A 21,780-nucleotide genomic window follows, 5' to 3' on the forward strand; every position below is an offset into this window, starting at 1 on the left:
CAAGGCTTCAGTGAGCCATGTTTTCACCACTGTACTTCAGCCTAGGTGACAGAGCCAGGCCCTGTCTTAAAACAGTAATAATAAAAAAACCCCAAAGACTTTTTAAAAGTAGTTGTATTTGTTGGTTAGGGCTGCCATAACAACATGCCGTAGACTGGCTTAAACAACAAAAATGTGTTTTCTCACAATTCTGAAAGGTACGAATCTGAGATCTACCTGTTGGCAGGGCTGGTTTCTCCTGAGGCCCCTCTCCTTGGTTTGTGGATAGCATCTTCTCCCTGTGTCTTCACACAGCCTTTCCTCTGACTGTGTCTGTGTCTTCGTCTCCTCTTATATGGATGCCAGTCGCTGGACTAGGGTCTACCCGAATGACCTCATTTTAATTAACCATCTCTTTAAAGATCTTGTCTTGAAATACAGTCACATTCTGAGATATTGGATATTATGACTTCATTGTAGTAATTTTAGGGGACAAAATTCAGCCTATAATAATAAGCCAAGGATCTGAACAGGCATTTCTCCAAAGAAGATATGCAAATTGCTAATAAGCACATGACAAGATGCCCAGCATTGGTAGCTATCAGGGAAATGCCAATCAAAAGCACAGTGAGATGCACATCACACCTACTGGGATGCTGTAACCATAAAGACAGATGATACAAGTGTTGATGAGGACGTAGGGGAATTGAAGCTCTCATACATTGCTAGTGAGAATGTAAAACGGTCCTTCCAGTTTGGAGAACAGTCTGGTAGTTAAAAAAGGTGTAACATATAGTTACCATATGACTCAGAAGTTTCACTCCCAGATGTCTACCAAAGAAACGAAAACTTTCCCCTGTCCCCAAACTTGTACACAGACGTTCATAGAAGCATTATTCTAATAGCTGCAAAGTAGAAACAATTCAAATGTCCACCAATTGGTGAATGGAGAAATAAAATATGGTCCATCCATACAATGGGAATATTGTTCAACAATAAAATCAAATAAAATGCTTATACACACTACAACATGGATTTACCTTGAAAACATTACGCTAAATGAAAGAAGCCAGTCACAAAAGACCATGTATTATATGACTGCATTTATATGAAATATCCCCCAAAAGTAAATATGTAGAGACAGAAGATAGACTGGTGGTTGTCAAGAGTCGGGGGATGAAGGGTGGGGGGATGGGGGGGTCATTGGTAGTAGATATAGGTACTGGGTTTCGTTTTTGGGTGATGAAATGTTTTAAAATTGACTTAGTAGTGATGTGGTGTGGTGATTTACATTAATGAATTTACAAAAAGCCTTGTGTTGTACACTTGAAATGGGTGAATCATATGGTATATAAAATATATCTCAATAAATTTGTCTAAAAATATATGAATTGACATTTAACCAAAGAAAATACAGTCATGTGTCACTTAGTGATGGGGAGAGGTTCTGAGAAACGCATCGTTAGGTGATTTCATGGTCTGACTGTCATTGAGTGTACTTACACAAACCAAGATGGTGTAGCCTACTACATACCTAGGCTATATGGTGTGGCTTATTACACCTAGGCTATAGATCTGTACGGCACGCTATTATAGTGAATACTGCAGGCAACTGTAACACAATGGTAAGTGTTTGTGTATCTAAATATAGAAAAGGTACAGTAAAAATAAATATGGTATTATAATCTTATGGGACCATTGTCATATGTGCAGTCTGTCATTGACTGAAATGTCATGGTGCATGATTCTAAATGAAAGTTCAGATAAGCTGAGTGTGGTGGTGTGTGCCTGTAATCCCAGTTACTTGGGAGGCTGAGGCAGGAGAATCGCCTGAACCCGGGAGGCAGAGGTTGCAGTCAGCCGACATCATGCCATTGCACTCCAGCTTGAGTGACAGAGTGAGACTTGGTCTCAAAAAAAAAAAAAAAAAAAAAAATTCAATAAGCATATGAAAACATCGTTAGATATTACAGAAATGTAAATTAAAACACAATGAGATGCCACTGACACTTTATGCCCCAGGGAATGTCTGTAATAAAAAGCCAGTAACAAGTGTTGAGGGATGGTATAATTTGGATATTTGTCCCCTCCAAGGGATAACATGGGGAGAAATGCAGGACATAGTATGCACCTAAAGTAAAATAAAAAAGAAGTAAAGAAAGAAATGTGGTCTCCAGTGTTGGAGGTGGGGCCTGGTGGGAGGTATTTGGGTCATGGGGGTGGATCCCTCATGAGTGGCTTGGTGCTCTCCCTGTGGTAATGAGCTACCATGAGATCTAATTCTTTAAAAGAGTCTGAGACATGCCCCGACTGCCACCCCACTCTCTTTCTCACCGTGTGATATACTGGCTCCCCCTCACTTTCTGCGATGATCCTAAGCTTCTTAAGGCCTCACCAGAAGCTGAGCAGATGCTGGCCACCATGCTTGTGCAGCCTGCGGAATTGTGAGCCAAATCTGCATATTCCTTTTTAGCAGGAGTGTCTAATTATTTGGCGTCCCTGGGCCACATTGGAAGAATTGTCTTGGGCCACACATAACATACACTAACACTAATCATAGCTGATGAGCTAAAAAAAAAATGCAAAAAATCTTTTTTTTTTAAATTGCATTTTAGGTTTTGGGGTACATGTGAAGAACATGCAAGACTGTTGCATAGGTACACACATGGCAGTGTGATTTGCTGCCTTCCTCCCCTTCACCTATATCTGGCATTTCTCCCCATGCTATCTCTCCCCAACTCCCCACCCCCCTCTGTCCCTCCCCTATTTCCCCCCAACAGACCCCAGTGTGTAGTGCTCCCCTCCCTATGTCCATGTGTTCTCATTGTTCAACACCTGCCTATGAGTGAGAACATGCGGTGTTTGATTTTCTGCTCTTGTGTCAGTTTGCTGAGAATGATGGTTTCCAGGTTCATCCATGTCCCTACAAAGGACATGAACTCATCATTTTTGATGGCTGCATAATATTCCATGGTGTATATGTGCCACATTTTCCCTGTCCATTCTATAATCGATGGGCATTTGGGTTGGTTGCAGGTCTTTGCTATTGTAAACAGTGCTGCAATGAACATTCGTGTGCATATGTCCTTATAGTAGAATGATTTATAATCCTTTGGATATATACCCAGTAATGGGATTGCTGGGTCAAATGGAATTTCTATTTCTAGGTCCTTAAGGAATCGCCACACTGTCTTCCACAATGGTTGAACTAATTTACACTCCCACCAACAGTGTAAAAGTGTTCCTATTTCTCCACATCCTCTCCAGCATCTGTTGTCTCTAGATTTTTTTATGATCGCCATTCGAACTGGCGTGAGATGGTATGTCAATGTAGTTTTGATTTGCATTTCTCTAATGACCAGTGATGATGAGCATTTTTTCATATGTTTGTTGGCCTTGTGTATGTGAAGGATATGAACACACTTTCCAAAAGAAGACATACATGAGGCAAAAAATCTTATAATGTTTTAAGAAAGTTTATGAATTTGTGTTGGGCTACAGGTTGGACAAGCTTGCTTTATAGCAACACAAAATGGACAAATACAGTGGAGAATGTAAGAAACTGAAGCCCTCATATATTATTGGTGGAAATGTAAAATGCCATTTTGACAACAGTTTTCCAGTTTCTTAAAAAGTTAGACATAGTTTTACCATATGACCCAGTGATTCTACTCTGAGGTATACCTAAGAAAATTAAAATATATGTCCACATAAAGACTTACATGTAAATATTCATAGCATCTTTTTTCTTTTTTCCCTCCCTCCCTCCCCCCTCCTTCCCTCCCTCCCTCCCCCCTCCTTCCCTCCCTCCCTCCCTTCCTTTCCTTCCTTTCCTTTCTTTCTTTTTTGAGATGGAGTCTTGCTCTGTCGCCCAGGCTGGAGTACAATGGCATGATCTTGGCTCACTGCAACCTCTGCCTTCCAGGTTTAAGCGATTCTTCTGCCTCAGCCTCCCAAGTAGCTGAGATTACAGGCATACGCCACTACACCCAGCAAATTTTTGTATTTTTAGTAGAGACGGGGTTTCACCATGTTAGCCAGGCTGGTCTTGAACTCCTCACCTCAGGTGATACACCTGCCTCAGCTTCCCAAAGTGCTGGGATTATAGGTGTGAGCTACCGCACCCGGCTGTTATTTTTCAAAATAGCAAAAAACTGGAAACAACTGAAATGTCCATCAACTGATGATTGGGCAAACAATACCTGCTATATTCGTACAATGGAATATTATTCAACAATAAAAGGAATAAAGTACTGATATGTGCTATTATATGGATGGACCTCAAAAACATTACAGTAAATAAAAGAAGTCATATATTGTATAATTCCATTTATTTGAAATGTCCAGAAAAGGCAAGTCTATAGAAACTGATATTAGATTTATGGTCCCATGGAGAAGAGGGTAGCAACGAAGGATGCTTGCAAATGGAAATGAAGTTTGCTAATGGTGTAGTGCAAATGTTCTAACACTAGGTGTGTTAGCACTAACATCTGATGTCAGTTGCTCAGCTCTGCATATTTTCTAAAAGTAATTGAATTGTACACTAAAAATAAATGAGTGTTACTGTATGTAAAATTTACCTCGATAAAGCTGTTTTAAAAAGTGATAGCAAGGTGTGGGAGTTGAGGGTGTATGCAAGTAGATGATTAAAAGAGGGACCATATGGCCGCGTGTGGTGGCTCATGCCTCTAATCCCAGCACTTTGGGAGTCCGAGGCAAGCGGATCGTGAGGTCAAGAGATCGAGACCATCCTGGCCAATATGGTGAAACTCTGTCTCTACTAAAAATACAAAAATTAACTGGGCATGATGGCACATGCCTGTAGTCCCAGCTACTCGGGAGGCTGAGGTAGGAGAATCGCTTGAACCTGGGGGTAAGCGGTTACAGTGAACCGAGATCATGCTACTGCACTCCAGCCTGGAGACAGAGTGAGACTTCATCTCAGGAAAAAAAAAAAAAAAAAAAAAAAAAAAAAAGTAGGACCATGTAATGTAAGCTGGTAAGGAAGGATGAAGAGTAGAGAGTTGCAGGATCCATGAGTTATTTGATGCAGCTGACATTTTTTTTTAATTAATTAATTAATTTATTTATTTTTGAGACGGAGTTTCGCTCTTGTTACCCAGGCTGGAGTGCAATGGTGCGATCTCGGCTCACCGCAACCTCCGCCTCCTGGGTTCAAGCAATTCTCCTGCCTCAGCCTCCTGAGTAGCTGGGATTACAGGCACGTGCCACCATGCCCAGCTAATTTTTTGTATCTTTAGTAGAGACGGGGTTTCACCATGTTGACCAGGATGGTCTTGATCTCTTGACCTCGTGATCCACTCGCCTCAGCCTCCCAAAGTGCTGGGATTACAGGCTTGAGCCACTGCGCCCGGCTGCAGCTGACAATTTATTGACAATTTATTCACTAGAGGAAGTGAGATGAAAACACAGGAGCTGATAATCAGAAAATGAGGTGATTGAAGTTGAGACTATTTTTGGATTGATAATGCAAAAGTTACAAATATGATCATGGATGGAGGTGAGTGGCTCTGGTCCTATGGAGAGGAAGATCATTGGAAGTAAGTAGGAAAAGTGATGAGTCATTTATAAGCACTCCAAGTGTTATGACAGTAGAACTGGAGTGAATGATAATGATATAGGAACTAAAATCTTCAAGGAGCGACCCAGGTGATGGATGACTGCTGCAATGAGGAGAAATGTGTACAATAGCTTACAAGAGACTCAACATTGGAGTTAAGAGGGAGGGAGAGCATAGTGTCTTGAAGCAAGCAGAGACAGGGTCACAATAGGCTATAATCAGGATTATAGGAGATGTTTGTACTGGCAAAACCCGAAGAAACTTCCTGACAGGTTATGGTAATTGCTAAACAAGTTTTTCCAGTACATCTGTAGCTTGTATTAAATGAGATGTATGGATTACAGTTGCCATCTCAGACTATGGCAAAGCTAGGCAGGTTAGTGGCCTGAAAACATGAAAGGAGCATAATTGGTAAAAATCAGGAAAAACAAGGCAGGCTGACCAGAACTACTGGGAAGAGATACAAATTAGAAAGCAAGCAGAATTGTGGAGTGATCTGCATTCTTTAGTCAAAGCAATGAGGCTCTGTAAGAGTAAGGTGGGATTCAGCACTGCAGAAACACAAGCCTTGGTCATGGCTGGATTGTGCATTCTGTTGTCACTAAGTCCCTGACCCTATGGCAATGACATCATATAATGACCCCAAATGCAAGTGAAGTAAACAGAATCAGGGTAGGGCTACAGGTGTTCTGGTGAACTAGACTTGGTGGATGGTGTGGAAGGGCCTTTGGGAGAGACCTGTGCCCACGATAAAAGGGAAAATGAAGGTGTTCGTTTGAGTTTGCTTGTGTGGAGCTTTTTTGGCACGGTTGACCCGTCTGTGCTCCTCCCTGTGAGTTAATGTCAAAATTAGGTAAGAAACCATGTATTTATTCATTCTTGTTGACTTTTCTAGTTTATTGTGGCATTGATTCTTGAATGGAAGCCCTACACCAAGGAGCTCCACGTGGAAAAGGAGGACAGACATGCACTGTCTCAATGCCCTGTGTAAGGAGTAGGGTAGCCCAGGCCACCTGCTGCTTGGAATTTTCTTCCTGCTCTTCTCATTGCCCTGAAGGGAGTTTTAGGTCAGCCTAGAGTCTGATAGAGTTCAGAGTCAAACTGTGTAGCTGGTAAGAAGAATGGGTGGTAGGCTTGTTAAAACAGAGTGCTGTCTCTCCCTCCCTTCTCCCCCATCTCTGCAGTTTCTGGGTCAGTAGTTCTGGGTCAGGGCCTGAGGATTTGCATTTCCTATAAGCTCCCAGTTGATGCTGATGTCCTCAGGAACCACTAGGTTGGGTTTATACATATTTCTGCAGAACAATGTTTTTGATACTGTGGAGAATACACCCCAAGTGTTGTGAGTTCAATTCTGTCCTCCAAAAAGATACGTTTCCTAACTGCCAGTTCCTCAGGCCATGTCCTGTTTGGAAATAGGGTCTTTGCAGATGTAATTAGTTAGGATGATGCCATAGCGGTGGCATAGGGTGGGCCCTTAATCCAGTGTGACTGATGTCCATGTAAGAGGTGGAGAACCCTCCTGGGTTCGAGCAATTCTCTTGCTTCAGCCTCCCTACTAGCTGGAGTTACAGGCACACACCACCACTACTGCCTACTTTTTGTATTTTTAGTAGAGAGGGGTTTCACCATATTGGCCAGGCTGGTCTCTAACTCCTGACCTCAGGTGATCCACCTGCCTTGGCCTCCCAAAGTGCTGGGATTATAGGCATGAGCCACCATGGCGGCCAAGAGTGTCTTTTTTATGCTAATGAGAAGACTATGGCCAGGGGCCCCTAGGTAGTTTCAGGATGGGGCTGGTCACCATAAAGATTGGAACTTTCAGCACCCGCCTACCACAGGAAGGGAAGAGGGGCTGAAGGTTTAGTTGATCACCAGTGGCCAATGATATATTTTCTGACCTCTTTATTCTTTATTACTTACTTATTCCTTTTTGCAGAACTATGATCCTAAGATTATATATGTATATATAGCATTCTCTGTCTATGTATACATATATATACACATATATTTTTGAGATTCTGAAAGTATAAATATACATATGGGCACATATTTTTACATTTTTTTCTTGAGACTGAGTCTCACTCTGTTGCCCACGCTGGAGTGCAGTGGTTAGTGCCATACTGCTGGAGTCCAGCATCTACTTCTTCATTTTAGAACTTGGATTAGATCTCAGTTAACTAATCTATATCATACCTCTTATTTTGTCAAAGCGAATGTTTATTTTTAAAACCTTAAGCTTTCTGGTGAGTCATAAATCATAATTTTCTATTTTGATTTAGCCAGTGAGGTAATATCAAGTTGCTTCCCCAGACTTCATCTACATATAAATTTTATTCTATTACTGCTGCATAACAAATAACCTGAAAATTTAGTGGTATCCAACCATAATGTTTCATATTTCTCATGATTTTGTTTGTCAGGAATTAGGTAAGGCAGTTTCACTTTGGGGTCTCTCATGCAGTTTTGGCCGGATGTCAGCTGGGGCTGTAGTCATATGAGGGTTCTATTGGGCCAGAAACCTACAATGACCCTCACACGTGGCTGGCGAGCTGTTGGGAGCTCAGCTGAAACTGTTGGCTGGAGCATTTATATGCAGCTTCTCCATTATAGTGATTTCAGGATAGTTGGACTTTTTATATATAGTTTCCCCTGAGAGGAAGCGTCTCAAGAGAACCAGCCAGAAAATTTTCAGGCCTTTTAAGGGCTTTTCAGAACTAATACGTGGTGTAGTTTCACTTCTGTTGTGTTCTACTGTTTGAAGCAGTCATGAGCCTGTCCAGATTCAAGTGGTAGTGACACAGCCCCCATCTCTTCATGGGATGAATGTCAAAGAGCTTGTGGGCAATACATTTATACTGCCTCATGGTTACTGAAGTATATCTCAGTATATAATAAAATACTCAGATCTTAAGCACTGAGTTCAATGAATATTGGTAATTGTTTAGACCCATGCATCTATTGCCTGATGTGAGGTATAGAACATTCTTTTCACTCTGTAAACTTACCTTGTGTGCCTTTCAAGTCAATCCTTACACAGTTTTTCTTGTTCTGTGAAGTCACATAAATGGAATTACACTATTTGTGTATTTGGCTTCTTTAACTCAACATAAAACTTTCAGATTCATCCATATTGTTGATGTATCACTTGTATGTTCTTTTTTATTGCTGAGTTGTATTTCACTGTATGAATATACTACAGAACTGGGCTGCGCAGCCAGGAGGTGAGCGGTGGGAGAGCAAGCGAAGCTTCATCTGTATTTACAGCTGCTGCCCACTGCTTACATTACCACAGGAGCTCTGCTTCCTGTCAGATCAGCAGCGGCATTAGATTCTCATAGGAGTGTGAACCCCATTGTGAACTATGCATGTAAGGGATCTAGGTTGTGCACTTCTTATGAGAATCTAGTGCCTGATGATCTGTCACTGTCTCCTATCATCCCCAGATGGGACTGTCTAGTTGCAGGAAAACAAGTTCAGGACTCCCACTGAGTCTACCTTATGGTGAGTTGTATAATTGTTTCATTATATACAATGTTAACGATAATGAAGTACACAATAAATGTAATGTGTTTGGATCATCCTCAAACCATTCCCTCACCTTCCCCTTCCATCTGTGGAAAATTGTCTTTCATGAAACTGGTCCCTGGTGCCAAAAAGATTGGGGGCCACTGGTTTATAGGATGTACTAAAAAGGATGGAACGGTGTCTTATCAAGAAAAGCAAAATCTGTATCATCCATAATTTAAATTACATACATGCTCGGCATGAAAAATTATAAAGATGGCTAAGATTTTAAAAAGTGGAAATGGAAATTTCCCCTCAAAACCAATTTCTCCTCTGCAACCTTCTTCAAATCTCACCCCCTGGAGGTTAGGAGAGTGGGTTAGAATTCTAAATTTCTTTGTGTGTGTGCAGAGGATGGTATTGTTGGAGTGAAGAAGAGGATAGTATTGTTGGAAAGTAAAAAAAGTTCATTACTGACTACAAACTGTAAGTCTGGGTTCAGTAATAAGAACACTTACCTCCTTTCTAGGTGACCCAACCCCAAGATATTGCTACTGTTGCCAAAAAGGGAAAGAAGGTCATTGTGTCTCTGAGAATGTAGGAGTCCCTTTAATAGATAGGGAGAAATGGTGTAAAGATTCTTAAAAAATTGCACAGACAGTAGTTGCCTGCTCTTTGGTTATAGGTGAATTATCTCTATCCCAGTTAGGAGTGGAGGACTGAAGTATGTCTTAATGCACAAACTAAAGCTCTGCAGGCTTGGAAAGAAATTTTCTTTTGTAGTAAAAGGCTAGGCCCCTTGTTATAGACATGAGTGTTATACCTGTTAGTTATAATAGATTATTGGGGGTATCATCGAGGCAATGAAGTGTTCTATAAGAAGATTATAAAGGTAATCAGATTCACCCCATGGATTTTGCCCAGTGGTTTTGAAGGCAAAACAAGATTAATTTGAATATGAAGGGAAGAAAAAGAGCTTGATATTGATGTGGGGCTGCTTTTTTACATTTAAAAAAGGCTGACAGTGTCAACTACAAATTAAAAATCCATAACAATCTCTAGTGTGGTGCCAGATTAATGGGAGTACCTTGAAAAATTAGGTCAAAATAAAGTGACAGAAATTATAAAACATACGTAATAATGATAATAAACAAGACATTTATTTTTCATAATCTTTTGGGGGAAAGGAGAAAAGTCAATTTGCCCTACCCAGTCATGGTCTTTCTGAAAGTTTCTCCATTCATTCCATAGAACTAGGTAGATTGTTTAATCTCAGTGGATTTTGTATTCTTAATTCATAAAGAGAATTTCTCTTCAAGAGAGCGGTCAAAGGGTGAGCCTTTGTGAGCAGCTTCGCTGGTGCACGGCCAGACTTCCTCTCTGGGTGAAGCTTTTTCCACATTGACCACACAGATAGGGTGTCTCTCCTGTGTGTACTTTGCCATGCAGAATACAATTCCCCCTTGTGTGGAAACTCTTCCTGCACTGGGTACAGGCATAGGGCTTCAGGCCCGTGTGGACTCTGATGTGAACAATTAAGCTTCCTTTCTGACTGAAGGCTTTTCCACACTGATCACATCTATAGGGCTTCTCACCACTGTGAACTCTCCTGTGAACAGCAAGGTTACTCTGATTCCTGAAGCTTCTCTGACAAATAGCACACTCGTAGGGTTTCTGTCCAGTATGGAGTCTCTCATGGACAGCCAGACTACCTCGTTGACTGAAGCTTTTCCCACACTCTTTGCACTGATAAGGCTTCTCTCCCGTGTGTATTCGCTGATGTGTAACAAGATTGCCTTTGGCCCTGAAGCTTTTTCCACAGTGGGTGCACTCAAAAGGCTTCTGACCAGTGTGGATTCTCTCATGTAATGTGAGACTACCTTTTTGTCGGAAGGATTTTCCACACTCCTGGCAATCATAGACCCTTTGTCTCACTCCAGGTGAATCTTCCTGTAGTGTCTTAGAATCTGGTGATTTTTGTTCCAGCTTCTCTCTTCTGAAAGAATTTTGGATATCCCAGCTTGAGGATCCTGTAGCCTCAGAGTGGTCATATTTGTGGTGGGCTTCAGTCATCACATCTGGTAAAATGAGAGGGAAGTCATGTAAGAGGCACCAACATGCTGAGTGAGAAAAGGAAAAAGAATCATAATACTTTGAGTGCTTATGATGAGCCAGGCCTTATTCTTTGCATAGGCAATGCAATCCTGAAAGCAATGCCATGAGATTGATACAAATAATGGGAACACAGAGAAGCTATCAAAGGTCACAGAGCTAGGTAAGTTAGAGTTGACTCAAACAGGCATTCTCCACAGCAGTGTACTGCCTCTAAACTTAATTTAGGCCAACAAATGATCTTGTAAGACATGGTTTTCTCTATTTTACAGGTCAGAAAACAGGCTCAGAAAATGTAGAAAACTTATAGGATGATACAGAGCCCCATATCCAACTTCTATCTGACTCCAAAACAGGTTTGGATCCAGGCTGTATAAGGCCTAAAACTTTCACATTTTAAAGGCACCCTTTTAGGAAAATGTATAAAATTAAACACAGGGTCTTGGAGAGACCAATGCAAGTGAGGGGTCCCAAAACTTAAGCTGCATTTGATTCTTCAGAAATCTACCTCTTTCCAGTCTGTTCTGACAATGGAATCAGCACCATGACCTCAGAAAATATGCAGCTCAATCCTGGGTGCTTTACATCTATCATTGCTAATCCCTGCAATCTTATAAGATAGAGCTTATTGTCCCATTTCACAGATGAATATGGAGCTTAAGGAAATTAAATAACCTGTCTGATACTGCAAATCTAGCCATGGCAATTATAGAATGTAATCCAAGTAATTTTTCCCATTAAAATCCTTGCTATTTTCAGTCTGCTAAGCCAAGGCAAAACTGAAATCAATTTTGGTTTGGATATTATTCTCATATACTTCCTATGCAGATACTGACTTTTTTTTCCTAATACTGCCCTGCATCTGAGCCTCCTGGTGCACTTTAAATGTGGGTCCATTCACCACTATTAACAGTTTTCTTGGTGTCACCCCAGAGTAATTTTCTCCTTGTTACCTTGCCTTATTCAGAGACAGTGCTGAGATTTAAGCTGTTCACTCATTCTCAGAGACTACCTCAATGCTACCTCCATATCAAGAGGGTTCTCTTGCTCCGTTTTTACTATTAGTTCTAACTCCAGTGTGCAGGCTTTTCTTGTAACTCTAGGAAGAGTGAGGTCTATCAAAGCAAGGTCTCCTCTGCTTCCTCAGACTGCTGACCAGTCCTAAGGAGAGAGACACTGAGTATCTGTGAGCTGAGCACATCCAGCCATCGACTGACTCACTCACTGAAGAATGCTACATTCTGGGCATATCTTCCATGACAGTCCAGCAGGGTAGCTGTTGGAAATCCAAACATGTCCACTTCTGCTTATGACCTCAGTCACCACCTCTCCATATGATTCTTCCATGGGCTGTTCCTGAGCACCTGTGGGAGAAAAACAAACAGAAACAAACAGGAAAGGGCAGGAGAATTGACATATGAGAAGGAAAAAGTCCCCAGTTGTTCCAGTTTGAGGCATAAGTGAATTTAAGAAACCTAGATTGCCTGACATGTCAGTTACCTATAACATCACAGTAAAACGGGCCTAAAGGTACTAGGACCACACACAAATGAGTCTGGGAAGAAGCAGTTGGTGGGAAGGCAGAGAACACATAAACAGATGTCTCTTCCTGCCAATCACAATAGTCACTCCTGTTTACACTTTGGTCTTGGCATGTGATTGGGATCTTCCATTTTCTTTCCCCACCTACTACTTTCATCCCTCCAAGCCCCAGAGGAATTCAGAATCTAAAAAATCATTTCAGTCTTTATGACTGGTTCCATGTTGAAACCAATCAGCTCTCCAGTTCTCTATAGTTATAAAGAATTAAGGGAGTCCGTATGGTACCACTGAACAATTCTTAGGCAGCTAAGGACCCAGACCCACCTCTCTCTTGGTCTTGAAGATGTAAAAATACCAGTTCTCACCAAGTGTAAATACTTGTCAATTCTTGGAAAAGAAAGACCTACTCAAAAACCAAGCCCAAGGCACTCCAATTAGATTAAGTAACTTGCCCAAACACCCACAGAAAATAAGGAGTCAAGGTGGAGCAAAGGTTCAAATCCAAGACTTTCTGGATCCAAAGCCTATGTTCTTAAATTAGATAGTTGTCTAGTTTCCCATCACTAAAGAGCTGGTCAGAATGCTTATAAAATTGAACAGAAAGGAACAGAGTTTGATCAGACTGAATTACTCTTCTTATCCTAGGAATCCTCTTGTATGTGCTCTGAATTATCTAAAAAAATTTTTTTAAATTTTTTGAGTCAAGGTTTTGCTCTGTTGCCCAGGCTGGAGTGCAGTGGCTCAATCATAGCTTGCTGTGACTTTGAACTCCTGGACTCAATGGATCCTCCCACCTCAGCATCCCAAGTAGCTAGGACTACAGGTCAGCACCACCAAGCCTGGCTAATTTTAAATTATTTAAAAATTTTTTCGTAGAGATTGGGTTGCATTATGTTGCCCAAGCTGGTTTCCAACTCTTGGCCTGAGGTGATCCTCCTGCCTTGGCCTCCCAAAGTGTTGAGACTGTTAGGCATGAGCCACTAAACCTGGCCCAAATGACTTTCTTTTTTGAATACTTCTTCTTACTTCAGGATCCTAATTACTGAATTCTTATACTTAAAAAAAAAATGCAGTGATTCAATGCATACTCTTTCTTTCCCTCTAATATGTCCTATCAAAATGCTGGCCTTCTGATTTAATGAAATAATAGTATGATGCTACCATTATTTGTTAAGCACCTGGTTCTTCTTGACAACTGCACATTTTGCTACATGCTGTTACGACCAGGAGAGTCATTTAAACTTTTATTTGGAGGACTCATGTCCAACTTGGAACACAAGCTACAAAGGAATTCCCTACCAGCGTGCCAGCACATCATTTGGAAGTTCAAGGTATTCTTGCTTGACTGCATACCCATTAAGAGTCCCTGGAAGAGTACATGGCGCCTGCTGTCTGGGGTTCGACTCTTGCTGGGGATTCCAGAAATTAGAGCAGAATTCACAGCTCTGCCTCTCCACCTGCTGTGAGGTCTTCAAGTTACAATGCCGCTGTCTATCGGGGACCTCCATGATTAGTAAGGGGGCACTGTCATATTTTTCTCCCTAGATCACAGGTCTGAGGAATCACAGGTCACAGGAATCCCAAGCTTTTGTAAAAAGTGGGTTTATAATAAAAAACATTGATTTTCCTATCAGAAAGGCTATTATATCCTTTGGAAAAAGCTTAGAAGTAGGCCGTGAAAGTCTTGGCTTCTTGCCGTGGTTCCCCCAGGATGTGACCTTGGGCAAGTAACCCAGCAGCCCTGACTCTGTTTCCCCACTTATTAAACAGGTTACTAACACTGTCCTATCAGGTAGCTCCTGGGAGAAGGAAAGAATCAAACAGGAAGGGTCTCTGACAAGACCACCAGACTTAAGACCTAAAATCCAGCGTCCTCTGCAGGGCGATGAGAAGAGGGGTACACTTGGCGGTCTTGAGAACGTCTTGGGGCCAGTTTCAGGCATAGGAGCTTGTGCGTGGCGTGGTTTCCCACACACGGCCTGGGTTCCCACTCTCCCCGCGAGGGGCTGCCTCTCCTCGCAGCCCCAGAAGGCCGGCGCCGGCTGCCTGCCCTCGCTGAAGCCCGCACGGAGGTCCGGGGAGCCTGCTGCGGCCTCCCCACTCCCACGCCCCAGCCCCATGGGCCCTGCTCCTCTCCGCAGACGCTGCCCTCCCGCCTCGGGCCCCGGACCCGCCCTGCGGTCCTGAACCTCGGCACCCCGCTCTGCGGTCCACGGGACCCTGCTCCGCGGACCGCCGACCTCTCTGCTCGCGGGCGGCCTTCCTAGGGTCCCCGGCCCTCCAGGCTTGATCATTGCCGCGGCGGCCGCTGGCCCAAGTCGGCCACACGAAGGGCCCTGGACTGCTGCCCGACCGCGCAGCCCCGCCTCGCCCGGGCGCTCTGACCCGGCCGGCGGCCTCACTCACCGGAGCGGCGCGCGCCCGCAGACAGACAAAGGCCGGCGCCGAGCCTGCAGCAGCGCCAGCGCCGGCGCCGGCGGATCGGACTACAACTCCCAGGAGTCTCCGCGCGAGCCCGCCCGCCGCGGGCCGTGGGTCTCGGCGGCCCCGGCTTCCTGAGAGCACTGTGGGAATTGTAGTTCTCCGGCGCACCCTGCGCTCGGGCTCCGCGGGTCCCGGGGGCGTGGGAACATCAGGCCCCTGGGCTTGGACTGGGAGTCCGGAGCCCCACGGCGCTGACCTGTCCGCGGACGCGGAGCGGGAGCCGAGTCACAGCCATTTAGATTAGCAAAATACGATTGAAAGCATCGGGTTAGCAGGCGCTGAGCCAAGGACTCAGGAATCCAGAATTCTTTCAGGGCGTCGCGGAAGGAAGAAGTTTTGGGGAGAAATCTGTTCATAAAGCCTTGGGTGCTTGGAGGTCATGTGTTGATCCGCTCCCTGCATGAACAAAGGCGAAGCCCGCTTTCATGGAGCGTCTGCGAAGAGCAACATAAACATAGGTAGTCTAGTCCTCGTGAGATAGTGGGAGGAGCACGGTTGCTTTCGGACACGTATCAGATAAAGCGTCTCCTCGCCCCCCGCCCGCCCCCCTTCACTCTGTCTCCCTGGCTGTAATGCAGTGGTTGCGATCTCGGCTCACTGCAACCTCTGCCTTTTGGGCTCAAACATTCTCTTCCTCATCCTCTCAAGTAGCTGAGACTACAGGTCCGTGCCACCACGCCCGGCTAATTTTTTTTTTTTTTTTTTTTTTTGTATTTTTTGTAGAGACGGGATTTCACCATGCTGGCCAGGCTGTCTGATACACCTTAAGCCTCCTTCAAACTCACTTTTCCAAGAACTGGAGCCCTTCTGTCTGTCTGGGCGTCTCCCTGGGTCCCTGCCTCTGGAGCTCCTCTCCATAGAGGTGTCCTTCCTCTTGAGTGAAGGACTCATAAAGAATGCTTTCTCTTGCTATGTCTTTGGTTAGCCACACATTGGTTAAACCAAACAACTTATTTTCACTCAATATGCAAAAGTGTCATGTAAGTAATACGTTGGTTTCTAAATGTTAGCTGTTACTATATTGCACATCATTTCTGAATTTCTTTCAACATTTATCCATTGAACACATTTTAAATGTTGACACTGGGGACACGAATGTGAACAAGACACACTCTGTGCTCCTAGGGAGGAGTAAGGAGGGAGCTGGTAGTCTAGTGGAGAAAACAAACACCACTTCCCTCCCATGGGGGTCAGGAGTGTCACACAGCCAGGTCCCAGAGTGTGTGCTGCAAACTGTCCAGAAGCTCCCCACTCCTGAACTGCGGCAGGCGGCTCCGCCCCTCACTCCTCCCAAGTCTGAGAGAGAAAGCGGTGGGGGCGGCACACAGCAAAGGACAAGGCTCGGAGTCCTAAGGCTGTGTCTTCTGCTTCACACCTGGTACACAGGTTCCACTGAGGTCAGGACCAGCTGTGGACACTAGGACAAGTTTCGGATCCTGCTGTGATGGTACATGACAAAACACTGGTGGGAAACGATGGCTGTGAGCGGGGACTGCCATTGCTTTTATAAATCCACATAAACTTCCTTACAGGGTTTCAGGAAAGTGGACACATTGAATGGCCCAAAGCTGGGGAGAAAGCTGTTATGACTGGGGTTGATGAGACCCAGGTCTCTATAGACAGACTGCCCAACTGCGAAATGGGGCTTATTCTCACCCACCACCTGCATCTTAAGGCAAATACTCAACAAGAGGAAAGGTGTGAAGTGAGGATGTAAGGGAAATCATTGTTGGCAGTGTAGATTTGAAAAATTGCCAAAGAACAGTTCTCCCACTTTGCAGGCATTTCAAAACATTAGGGGAAGGACAGATAATTCAATAAATGGTGTTATGACAAGGGCTAGACATTGGTGGGGCGGTGGGGAGTTGAATGTTTATCTAATTCCCATGCCAAGAGAACCTCCAGATGGATTAATGTAAAATGGGAAACACAGAGCCACAAAGGCCCAGAAGAACACATAGATTAATCTTATAATCTTGGCATAGGGAAGACTTTCTTAACCAATGTAGCAAAGGCAGAAACAATAAAGAAGATTAAAATCCAACACTTCGGTGTGGCCAAACCACCACTAAATAAAGTTAACATGTGACAAGCTGGGAAAATCTTAGCAACTGTCATACTTAAAGACACCATACAAATCAATAAGAAAAAGACAGTTCATTAGAAATGTAGCGAAGGACAGCAACTCACACACACACAAATGAAAGAAAAGTACATTCACTATTCATTTTATAAAATTTCCAATTCAAACAAATAAAAATTACCTCCCAAGTACTAAATGGCAAAGATTGCAAAGGAGACCGGGGAAGTGGACGAGTCCATCTGTGTGTAAATTAAGATGATTGCTCTGACTGGACATTTGGCAGTACATACCAAAAGTCCTGAAAATGTACATTTTGTTTCTAGAATTTTTTTTCTTGAGGAAAAAGAATCAGATAATTGTATCCTAATTGTGGAATGAAAGCTCTAGGGTCCAGGTCTCTGAAGTGAATTATTGATTTGGAAAGGACTTTTAGCTCCTTTGAAAGGAGTGGCTGCCCTAGAAATTTCCATGAGACTGTAAAGCTCGAGGGAAGCTGAAGCCTTTACTTGCTGCTGTAGTTCTGAACAAATACAGCCATTTGGTGCTTAGCGATGGGGGACACCTTCTGAGAAATGCACTGTGAGGCGATTTCATCTCTGTGAACGTCGTAGCATGTACTTACACAAATCTAGATGGTACCTCCCATTACACACTAGGCTCTATTGTTTCCAGCCGTCCCCAAACTGCGGCCCCCTGAGGCCATTTATCTGGCCCCCCGCTGCACTTCAGGAAGGGGCACCTCTTTCATTGGTGGTCAGTGAGAGGAGCACAGTATGTGGCGGCCCTCCAACGGTCTGAGGGACAGTGAACTGGCCCCCTGTGTAAAAAGTTTGGGGACGCCTGATTTAGACTCTATGCTAGTGACTGTACTGAATACTGCATGTAATTGTAATAAACAATGGCAAGTATTTGTGTATCTAAACATAGAAAAGGCATGGTAAAAATATGGTGGAATAATCTTCTGGGACCACCTTTGTACTCACGGCCAGTCGTTGACTGAAAGTTTGTAATGCGACGCATGACTGTACCTGGGTCTAGAGTGGTAGAATAAGAACCCACCTTCTTGGTGGGGGTGGGGTTGATCAGCACACTTTCCATCATGCCATCTGTGTCTACTCCAGTCTTTATCAGAAATGCAGGCCTCTTCAGTCCCCCTTGTCTGTGCTGCTCCTTCCTCAGTGCTCTCTGCACACTCACTGCACTGTGCCAGCCTTCTGTCCACGCCACACTCTCCTCTCACTCTGTCCATTATGGGGCAGTGCTTGGGAGAAAGTCAGCTTTCTTGCAGGCCCTTCCATCTTGGTGGCCAAGCTTGGGCAGCTGGACCCCCAGGATAAAGGAATCTGTACTTTAGTATGATTCTTTGGAAAGGTTGTTGAACCCTGGGCCAGAGCCGTCCAAACATTTCCTGACATGCCAGCCATTTCTCAGGGCTGGAAGTGATGGTGGCTTCTCCTTGGACAAGCCATTTCTTTTCTATGAAGCTGCCTTTGTCCTTTTGAGCAAATGTGTCTTGTGTTTGATTTCACTAGCACCTGATTTGCAAACCTAGTGTGTGCAATTGTAAGCCTAGTGTGTGCATCGTTGCTCTTGTCTCCTCCTAACTCCCACAACTGTTCATATAAAAATCATCCTGATGGAGACTATCTCTGTAGGCTTCAGGCAGATTTTGTTCTTGCTTTTTGTTTCTGCCATTTAGTCAGCCGTGCCCTTCTTCAACCTCTTGACGGAGTTGCTTATGAGCCAGAAAGTGGGAGGGAAAGTGTGGGGTGGAGAAGATGACCCACACCTAGTACAAATTTGCATTTGTTTTCAGCACTGTGGGCTAAGCTAACATTTCCTGCAGAGGCTCTGATGCCCAGAGTTGATTACTCTGTTTGGTGTCACTTAGTGGGGCTGCAGTTAGGACTCCTTTAGGATGTATTTATGATGCTGCTCGGCTCACAGAAGACTATGCGCCTGGTATTGTGCGAGTGAGTGCTGTACTTTCATAATGAACCTTTTGCGGAAACATTGCGGAGGAGGATGAAGTCCTGCATTCCTGTCTCCCATTGTGTAGAAAGGCCTCCACGTGGCCAGAGGCTGAAGACATGAATGTGGCTGAAGTGGGAGCTAGGTGTTCCTCCTCAGATCAACTGTTGGGTGCTACTTCCTCTCATACCAGAGTCCTGAGCTGTGGACCCTGGAGCAGGGTTCTTCAATGGGGCCTGCAGATGAGCTCCATGTGCGTCTGCGAACTGATGAAATGGCATAAGTGGATGTCTTAGTCCATTTAGTGTGGCGATAAAGGAATGCCTGAAGCTGAGTAATTTATAAAGAAAAGAGGTTATTTGGCTCATGGTTCTGCAGGCTGTACAAGGAGCCTGGTGCTAACATCTGCTTCTGGGGAGGCCTTAGGCTGCTTCTGCTCATGGCAGGAGGTGAAGGAGAAGGGTGTGTAGAGATCACACAGCGAGAGAGGAAGCAAGAGAGACGGGGAGGTGCCACGCTTTTTAACAGCCAGCCTTTGGGGGAATTCTTAGGGGAACTAATAGAGTGAGAACTCCCTTACAGCATCACTAATCTATTCATGAGGGATCTGCCCTCATGACCCAAACACTTCCTGTTAGGCACCACTTCCAACACTGGGGATCAAATTTCAACATAAGGTTTGGGGTACAAGTGTCTAAACTATGTAGTGGACTGGAGGCTCTTTAGGACAGATGCTACATACTTTTCATCCAAGAGCTGGTTGATCTCCAAAAAGATGAAAATGATTGAGAATCCTTGAATATGCAGAGACAGATCATTTTAAACTTTTTTCTTTTAACTTTTCATTTTGAAATGATTTTAGACTTACAGAAAAGTTGCAAAAACAATGCAGAGGGTTCACATACGTTTTTCACTCACCTTCCCCTAATATTAACAACTCACAGAATTATAATAATCAACACCAGAAAATTAACATTGGTACCATGCATCATGGTAATAATTAATAGTAAACTGCTGACCTTTTTTGGGTTTCACTAGTTTTCTCCCTAATGTTCATTTTCTTTCCAGGATCCAGTACAGGATCCTACACTGCACACAATTGTTGTGTCTCGGTAATCTCTTTGAATCTGTGGCATTTCATCTTTTTTTTTTTTTAGACAGAGCCTCACTCTGTCACCTAGGCTGGAGTGCAGTGGCGCAATCTTGGCTCACTGCAACCTTCGATTCCCGGGTTCAAGTGGTTCTTCTGCTTCAGCCTCCTGAGTACCTGGGACTACAGGCATGTGCCAGCATATCTGGCTAATTTTTTGTATTTTTAGCAGAGATGGGGTTTCACCATATTGGCCAGGCTGGTCTCAAACTCCTGACCTCAGGATCTGCCTGCCTTGGACTCCCAAAGTGTTGGGATTACTCCCAAAGTGTTAGGCTCACGCCTGGCCGACATTTCATCATTCTAAAGAAGAAAATAAAATCTGTTGGTAGCAATGATGTTAAACTGCAAGATAACTGTAGGGACAGACAAATGATCTGCCTTTCTTTCTTCTTGCCTTCTTATTCACTGTCCCAAGCAAAACTGAAAATTAACTTTATTTTCATTTGCTATCACCAAAGTAAAATATGTTACAACTTTTTTTTAAAAATATGCAAAACATATAGTTGTTAGGTTTAAAGGCTTGAAAGGCTTCAACTCTATTTCACAGCAGTCAAACACATTTCATGAAATATAAAAGACATGACTGTAATAATCATGTAACTGATTTGTGTAGTAAGGAATTTAACCTTGCCCTAAAGAGCTCTGACTTTGTCCTCACCTCTGGCAGGTGATCTATCTCTAAGCCCTTGGAGTATAGTGCTTGATAGGGTTGTCTTCATTCGTCAGTGGCCTGGGCTTATACTGGGTAGTCTAGATGTGATTTAGGGTGGGGCTGCCACACTGGATAGTCTCAGGATGGGACCTGGACACTCCAGGTTACAACATGCTGTGTGTGGGGGATTTGGGGGTCATGTGGAATCAGTCAACCTTGGGAGGGCAGGAGGCTGGAGGCTAAGACTGTGAGGCAAATGATCAGTCACACAGATGTGAGGGAGCTCCAGCAGACACTCTGGGCCTTGCAGCAAGGTCGAGTGGCCTTGCAGCGTGGCACTACTGCATGTGTACTGTCACACAGCGAGGTGGGGAAAGCCACGCCATCCTCACTCCTTTGGGAGGGGTCAATGGGAACTGCATGTGGTACTTTTCCTGCACCCTGCCCTTGGGTGATTTTAATCTAGACTTTCACTATAATAAACCCTACCTACAATGCAACAGCTTTTAGTGAGTTCTGTGTCTTCCTAGCAAATAATTGAACCTGAAAGTGGTTTTGGGAACCTCCCCATCAAATTGACAGTTGGTGTCAGAAGTGAGGGCAGTCTTCGCTGGGCGCAGTGGCTCATGCCTGTAATCCCAGTACTCTGACAGGACGAGACAGGAGAATTGCTTGAGCTTAGGGGTTTGAGACCAGCTTGGGCAACATAGTGGGACCCT

At 43.9% G+C, this 21,780-nt stretch overlaps 1 protein-coding gene across 3 annotated transcripts; it reads right to left on the minus strand.

Annotated features, from left to right (window-relative positions):
• Window positions 1–10,202: 10,202 nt before the first annotated feature.
• Window positions 10,203–15,208, minus strand: ZNF32 (zinc finger protein 32). Of its 3 annotated transcripts, none has more exons than XM_039478416.2 (3): window positions 15,125–15,208; window positions 12,402–12,540; window positions 10,203–11,142 (listed from the first exon to the last, which is right to left on the minus strand). In XM_039478416.2, the coding sequence occupies exons 2-3, from the start codon at window positions 12,469–12,471 to the stop codon at window positions 10,391–10,393; spliced, it is 822 nt and encodes a 273-aa protein (XP_039334350.1). In that variant the 5' UTR covers window positions 12,472–12,540; window positions 15,125–15,208; the 3' UTR covers window positions 10,203–10,390. The 3 variants fall into 3 exon arrangements, with proteins under 3 accessions (XP_039334350.1, XP_039334351.1, XP_074238198.1); XM_039478417.2 differs by having other exon boundaries at window positions 12,398–12,540; XM_074382097.1 differs by lacking the exons at window positions 12,402–12,540; window positions 15,125–15,208 and adding an exon at window positions 12,130–12,268.
• Between the last annotated feature and the right edge of the window lie 6,572 nt (window positions 15,209–21,780).

The sequence above is a fragment of the Saimiri boliviensis genome, chromosome 12 (genome assembly GCF_048565385.1).
Source record: "Saimiri boliviensis isolate mSaiBol1 chromosome 12, mSaiBol1.pri, whole genome shotgun sequence".
NCBI classification, from domain to species: Eukaryota; Metazoa; Chordata; class Mammalia; order Primates; family Cebidae; genus Saimiri; species Saimiri boliviensis.